General features: G+C 50.4%; 1 protein-coding gene across 3 annotated transcripts in view; it reads left to right on the top strand.

The window, feature by feature from the left end:
• The window catches only part of LOC125027077, a 396,417-nt gene that overhangs the window by 368,995 nt on the left and 19,922 nt on the right, over positions 1 to 7,500 (top strand). For all 3 annotated transcript variants that reach the window (XM_047615871.1, XM_047615870.1, XM_047615872.1), the window contains exon 6: positions 3,711 to 3,842. In XM_047615871.1, coding sequence (XP_047471827.1) covers positions 3,711 to 3,842 — 132 coding nt within the window. The remainder of the gene's footprint in view (positions 1 to 3,710; positions 3,843 to 7,500) is intronic.

The following is a 7,500-nucleotide window of genomic DNA, read 5'->3' as shown; positions in this document are numbered from 1 at the left end:
ATTAATTTTCATCTTCTTGTCCTCCTTCGTCCTTTCCTCTTACTACGTCTTCTTCCTCTTCCTCTCATCCTGTTCTTTATCTTCAGAATCATTAATATTTTCCCTATTTCTTCCACATCACGTCAATCGCCCCTCCTAATCCCTCCTCATCCGCCTTCCTTCACATCCCCCTTTGTCCTCATTCGCCATTAAACCTCGCATCCTTTGTTCACATCTCGCAGCGTCATCATGCCCCCCCCCCCCCCCTACGGACCCATCCCAATGTACACAGCAAGGGATATTCACATCACATACTCTTGACACAACATATAAGACAACAACCGGCGTCGGACACTGCTTGTTCCCATACCGCCGTCGTGTCTCTCGCCCCAAGACACACTGCACACCATAAGCTCCACACGGGGGTCACAAAAGGTCACGAAGGGTCATGTGCGAGGCGGAGGAGGCAGCAGCAGCGATGACCTGATAATTAAAGCGAGGAGGATTCATTATGGAGAGTCTTTTGTCTACTTCCCTGACGCACAAAGCCCCGGGGTTAACTGACAGGCGTCTCGATACTGTGTTTTTTTTATGAGGGATTTCCATAGAGTGATGGCTAACACACACACACGCACACGCACACGCACACGCACATGGACATGTATGTACACGTGCACATGCTGTTGTAAATGCACACGTACAGACAAACGCAGAAACATGTACATAAGGACACACTTGCACACACATATATGTATGTGTATATGTGTGTGTGCGACCAATATGTGTGTCGTATAACTTTTTGTCATGTATTTTATGTAAAACAGTGGATAAATGTACATAATTTTACCATCACGTGCTTCACTTTTAGTACGTGATTATAGACCTGTAGTTATATAACTGACTTAATTATAACTGATAAATGATGCATATAATTAGCGCAAGAATAAAGGCTAGGAGTTCTTTGATCTTTTTGTTCAACGTAACTTGCATTGTCAGATAAATTTAGATCAGTGTTTGCATAGGCTGTTTCCCTCAACTGCAAATCTTGCAAAGTGAAAATTACGAAACATCATTTTTCCTGCTATCGTTTTCATTGACATTTTTATCACAAAGTAGAGAGAGAGAGAGAGAGAGAGAGAGAGAGAGAGAGAGAGAGAGAGAGAGAGAGAGAGAGAGAGAGAGAGAGAGAGAGAGAGAAAGAAAGAAAGGAGAGGGTATAAGAAGGTAGAAAGAGGAAAAGACAAGAGAGAGAGAAAGGAGAGTGCAAGGAGAGGGATGGGGGTAAAGAAGAAGAAGAAGAAGAAGAGAGAGAGAGAGAGGGGGGGGGGGGAGGAATGAGAAAGTAGAAAAAGGGAAAGACAAGAGAGAGAGAAAGGGAAGAGAGGGGGTGAAGAAGAGAGAGAAGGGAGAGAGATGGGGGTGAAGGAGAAGCAGAAGAAAGAGAGAGAGAGAGAGAGAGAGAGAGAGAGAGAGAGAGAGAGAGAGAGAGAGAGAGAGAGAGAGAGAGAGGAAAGAGAGAGAGAGGGAAAGAGAGAGAGAGAGGGAAAGAGAGAGAGAGAGGGAAAGAGAGAGAGAGAGGGAAAGAGAGAGAGAGAGGGGGAAAGAGAGAGAGAGGGGGAAAGAGAGAGAAAGAGGGAAAGAGAGAGAGAGAGGGAATGAGAGAGAGAGAGAGGGAAAGAGAGAAAGAGAAAGGAAAGAGAGAGAGGGAGGGAGAGGGAGAGGGAGAGGAGAGAGAAAGAGAGAGAGAGAGAGAGAGAAAGGAGAGAGAGAGAGAGAGAAAGAGAGAGAGAGAGAGAAGAGGAGAGAAGAAGAGAGAGAAGAGAGAGAGAGAGAGAGAGAGAGAGAGAGAGAGAGAGAGAGAGAGAGAGAGAGCGAGAGAGAGAAGGAAAGAGAGAGAGAGGGAAAGAGAGAGAGAGAGGAAGAGAGAGGAGGAGAAGAGTGGGGGAAAGAGAGAGAGAGGGGAAGAGAGAGAAAGAGGGAAAGAGAGAAGAGAGAGGGAATGAGAGAGAGAGAGAGGGAAAGAAGAAAGAGAAAGGAAAGAGAAGAGAGAGGGAGGGAGAGGAGAGGGAGAGGGAGAGAGAAAGAGAGAGAGAGAGAGAGAGAAAGGAGAAGAGAGAGAGAGAGAAGAAAAAGAGAGAGTGAGAGGAGAGAAGAAGAGAGAGAGAGAGAGAGAGAGAAGAGAGAGAAGAAAGAGAGAGAGGGAAAGAGAGAGAGAAGAGGAAAGAGAGAGAGAGAGGGAAGTAAGAGGAGAGAGGGAAGAGAGAGAGAGAGGAAAGAGAGAGAAGAGGAAAGAGAGAGAGAGAGGGGAAGAGAGATGATAGGGGAAAAGAGAGAAAGAGGAAAGAGAAAGAGAAGAGAGAGGGAGGAGAGAGGAGAAGGGAAGAGGAAAGAGAAGGATAAGAGAGAGAGGGGAGGAGAGGGAGAGGGGAGAGAAAGAGAGAGAGAGAAGAAATATGCACCTATAATATATGCAATGGGGTTCCGCTTAATTGCAAATCATTTGTCACCCGAATTGCTTGGTGAATTTCCCCAATAAACGAAATTTAAAAATGGGGCCGAAAACAAGCCAGCGCCAATCTTGTGTTTGCTTCATTTCATGATTTCAGATGATGATGATGATGGGGAAATTAATGCTGAGGATTCTTGAGGGGGTGATTTTTTAATTCGGGTGCAGTAAAGGGTAAAAGGGAAGGAATTTGATGATATGATTGATAATTATGTAGTGGTAAATAATATTTAATATGGGATGTTTAATTATTGTGTTCGAATTTAAAAAACAACATTTTTTAAACCGTTTTTCGAGAACAGTGGTAAAGATACAATTATATTTGATTATGATAAAAGTAAAATTCTCTTCAGTAAATGCAGCCAGGTAAAGTAACTTTATTTTTCACGAATTGCAATACAGAGAGGACCCTTATTTATACAAAAACTAATATATATTCGATCGTGAGATATAGAATATTGCATATATAATTGCTGCAATAAAGTTTTTTTTTTTCCAAGGCGCGGCTTGGGAATGGTTTGGGAATGCAGGATTTATTACTTGCATGCGGAAATTGCAATGTGCGTGCGTGTGTGTGTGTGTGTGTGTGTGTGTGTGTGTGTGTGTAGGTGTGTGGTGTGTGTGTGTGTGTGTGTGTGTGTGTGTGTGTGTGTGTGTGTGTGTGTGTGTGTTTGTGTGTGTGTGTGTGTGTGTGTGTTATAAAACCCATATGATGATGCACGATTTAACGAGCATTATCATGCCTCCTTTTTTCAGTATTTCCACATTGCCCCCCTTTAAGGTGGCGATGCCTGTGCCGTCTCCACCCGGACCGAACGCCGCAAAACGAACGCGGCCAAAAAAAACAAATCAGCACCAAAATCATGTTAATCAAGAAAGGAGACACAGATATGATCACAGATGATTCACAAATCCCCCTTGAATCAATTTTTATTGTTTTTTTTATGAAAAAGAAATCCCACCAAACAAACACATAAAAAATAACAAAAAAGAACGAGAAACGAAACGCACAACAACAATAATGATAAATGAAAACAAACACACTAATCACACCCTGATGAAAAGAAACTCCGCAACCAAGCTCCCGGCACAAAGCACAGGGGGCAGCAAGCAGTTCGTTGATCAAGCGTGCTTCCCGAGGCCCCTTGGTTACTCCCTCCCCTGCCCCTCCCCTGCGTCTCTCTCCCGCGACGCCGAAATTCAACCTCTCTCTCTGTGATTGCAGGCAGCCCTGATATCCTGATCTGTGGTAACTGCCGGGAACTCTTCTCCAATCTAAGTGATTTCATCGACCACCGACGCAGTTATTGCAAACTCAGGTTCACGTGCAAGTGTTCGTCACACAACGGCTCCCTCCGTGAGTACAGTGCCCACAGTGTTTATACTTCGTTTTCTTCCGTTTCTCGTGTTTTTTGTTTTTACTTTCGTTATTTCTTTGGGTTCTCCATTTTTGAGATTTGCGTGAGTGTGTCTGTTTGTTTTCCCTGTGGGCTCTCTCTCTCTCCTCCCCTCCCCTCCGCTCTCTCCAGTCCGCTCTCAGCTCTTTACCCTCTCTCATTAAACCCCCTCCCTCCTCTCTCCCCTTCCTCCCACCTCCTCTCCCTCCGCTCCTCCCTCACAGTCCTTAACTCTCTCTACCTCACTCTCTCTCTCAGCTCCCTCTCTCGCGCTCCTCGCTCGCGCTCTCTCTCCCCCCCCCTACCCCGCTCCCTCCCACTTCCGCTCTCCTCTCCTCTCTCTCTCTCCCTCTCTCTCTCTCGCCCCCTCCCTCCCACTCACTCCCCTTTCCCTCCCTCCACCCTCGCCTAATCCCTCCCTCTCTCCCTCGCCTCTCCCTCCGCTCTCCTCCTCCTCCCCCTCTCCTTCCCTCTCTCTCCACTCTCTCTCTCCTCTCCTCGATCCATCTCGCTCTCCCGCCTCCTCTCCCCCTCCCTCTCGCCCCTCCCTCTCTCCTCCCCCCTCTCCCCTCTCTCTCTCTCTCTCCTCCTCCCCCTCCCTCTCTCTCTCTCCCCTCCCCTCCCCCTCTCTCCTCTCCCTCTCTCTCCCCATCTCTCCACTCCCCCTCTCTCTCACTCCTCCTCTCCTCCTCCGTCCCGCTCATCATCTCCTCTCTCTCTCTCCGTCCCTCGCTCCCCTCCCTCCCTTCTCTCTCCCCCACTCGCTCTCTCTCGCCCTCCCTCTCCTCTCTCTCTCTCCGCTCCCTCTCCTCTCTCTCTCCTCCCTCTCGCCCCTCCTCTCCTGCCCGCCCTCTTCTCTCGCCTCTCTCCGCTCTCTCTCTCTGTTCTCTCGCTCTCCTCTGTCTCCTCTCTCTCTCTCTCCTCTCTCGTCTCGCTCCTCTCCCTACTCTCGCCTTCTCTCCTCTCTCTCTCCTCCGCTCTCTCTCTCTCCCCTCCCCTCCTCCCTCTCTCCTCCTCTCTCTCTCCCTCGCATCGCGTCTCCTCTCTCGCCTCTCCTCTCTCTCGCGTCCCTCTTTCATCTCCTCTCTCTTCTCCGCTCCCTCACTCCCCCTCTCCTCATCTCTCTCCCCTCCTCCTCTCTCTCTCTCTCCTCTCTCTCATTCTCGCTCTCTCTCTCTCTCCCGCCTCTCTCTCCCTCCCTCTCACCTCTCCCTCTTTCCCTCCTCCACTCTCCCTCCTCTCTCTCCTCTCCTCTCCCTCGCTCTCACTCCCCTCTCCTCTCCCTCGCTCTCTCTCTGCCCCTCGCGTCTCATCTCCCTCTCATCTTCTCGCTCCTCTCGTCTCCCTCCGCTCTCTCTCTCCCTCGCCCTCTCTCTTCCCTCCCTCGCTCTCTCTCTCTCTTCTCCTCCCCTCTCGCTCTCTCCGCCCTCCCTCTCTCTCCTCGCTCCCCTCTCGCTCTCTCGCTCTCCCTCCTCCCCCCCCCCTCTCCCTCCCTCTCTCCTCTCTCTCCTCTTCTCTCTCCTCTCCTCTCTCCCTCCCTCCTCCTCTCTCTCCTCCCTCCCTCTCCTCTCTCGCTCCCTCCTCTCTCTCTCTCTCCTCTCGCTCTCTCTCTCCCTCGATTTCCCCCTCCCCCCTCCTCTTTTCTCCTCCCCTGTCCCTCTGCTCGCTCCCCCTCTCCTCTCTCGCCCACTCCTCTCCTCACTCTCTCTCTCCTCCCGCTCTCCCTCTCTCTCCCTCCCTCTCTCTCTCTCTCTCTCGTCGCTCACTCTCTCCCTCTCTCGCTCCTCCTCCCGCCCTCCATCTATTCCTCCCGTCCCTCCACCTCCTCGCTCTCTTCTCTCTCCCTCTCTCCATCCCCTCTCTTCCCTCTCTCTCTCTCTCCACCCTCTCTCTCTCTCACGTCTCCTCCATCTCCTCTCCTCGTCCTCCTCCCTCTCTTCGCTCTCATCTCTCTCTCCCTCTCGTTCCCTCTCTCTCGTCCGCTCTCTCTCTCTCTCTCCGATCTCCCTCCTCTCTCTCTCTCCTCTCGCCTCTCTCGCTCTTCCTCTATCCCCCTCGCTCTCTCTCACTCTCCCTCTCTCCTCTCTCTCTCTCTCTCTCCCTCACTCTCTCTCCCCCCCCTCTCCACCTCTCTCGCTCCTTCTCCCTCTCTCGCTCCTCTCTCCTCCCCCTCCTCCTCTGCGTAATCTCTCTCTCGCTCTCTCGCTCTCGACGTCTTCTCATCTCTCCTCTCCTCTCTCTCTCACTCTCCCTCGCTCTCGCTCCTCCCTCGCTCACATCGCCTCTCTCGCTCTCCTCTCTGCTCTCTCTCTCTCTCTCGCTCGCCCCCGCTCCCTCTCGCTCCATCCCCCTCTCTCCTCTCCCCTCCTCGCCTCTCTCTCGCCCTCCCGCTCCTCTCCCCCTCTCTCTCGCTCTCCTCCCCGCTCTCTCTCTCTCCGTCTCTCCCCCCGCTCGCCTCTCGTCCTCCCCTCCGTCCTCTCCCCTTTTCATCCCCCCCTCTCTCCCTCAGGTCACTCTTCTCCTCTCCCCTATCTCCTCTCTCTCTCGCTGAATATGTATGTGTAATATAACATCCACCGACCTCCAACAGGTTCATGTCTAAGGGTATGAAGGAATACTTTCATTTAAAATAATATTTTAAAGACCTAGAGGGGTAGTGTTGTAAATTATTATTCAACATTGACGAATCATTCTCATGCCCTTTTCCTTTACTCTTCCTCTTCCACCTCCCCAGTCCCCTAGCCCCTTCGCCCTTCCTCCTCTCTCTCCTTTCGCATTCCCCAATCCCCTTCCATACCCCTTCCGTCCTGTAATTCCGCGTTATCCCCTTCCCCTTCCCCCTTTCCCTCGCTCCCCTCTGCTCTTCCCCCTCACCCTGTAAATCTGAATTTCTAAGAGAGAATTACGGCTTTGAACAAAATCTCGGAGACGCAGGAGTGTTTGCCGTGTAATCTGTCGCCTCCAATGTGTATTTGCCTGCGGCTCGCGCTCATCTCATCTCCTCCTCATCTCTCTTTCCTTCATCTCTCTCCTTCCTCACTCACTCGCCTTCTCTTCTGTGTGTGTGTGTGTGTGTGTGTGTGTGTGTGTGTGTGTGTGTCTGTCTGTCTCTTTGTCTGTCTGTCTTGTCTTTTATTCTGTGCGTGGGAGGGTGTGCGAAAGTGGGTGTAAAAGACTTGCCCGATTTAAGCCAGAATTCTCGACCGGTTTCTTCTGACGACTGTTCGTTACCAAAGCTCCTCTCCCTACCGGGTAGCCATGTTCAGACTCGGACGTGGTTTCCGACTTCTATAATTGTGTATATTCGTAATGGGAAGATGTGCTTTAGCTTTTGAGCAAACACGGGTGTTTTCTGTTAGATTCTTGGATTCCCCGTTTACTCTTTTTCTCTCTCCCGTGATATGGTCAGACCTACTTCTGAGGTCAGCTTCACTTTACCAACGTTTTAGGGCCATCGTTTGAGGTCCGTATCTCGGGATCTGTTATAAGGTTATTATTTTTGAATATGTTTTTAAGTAGTTTACAAGCCACTGTCTTATGAAGAAGCCATGGACTTTGGTTGAGTTGAAAACCTGAATCTCATTAATACTGGTTACCATATGAGCCTGAGAGCCTGTA

Source organism: Penaeus chinensis, chromosome 7, assembly GCF_019202785.1.
Source record: "Penaeus chinensis breed Huanghai No. 1 chromosome 7, ASM1920278v2, whole genome shotgun sequence".
NCBI classification, from domain to species: Eukaryota; Metazoa; Arthropoda; class Malacostraca; order Decapoda; family Penaeidae; genus Penaeus; species Penaeus chinensis.
This window is presented reverse-complemented; position numbering and strand designations above follow the sequence as displayed.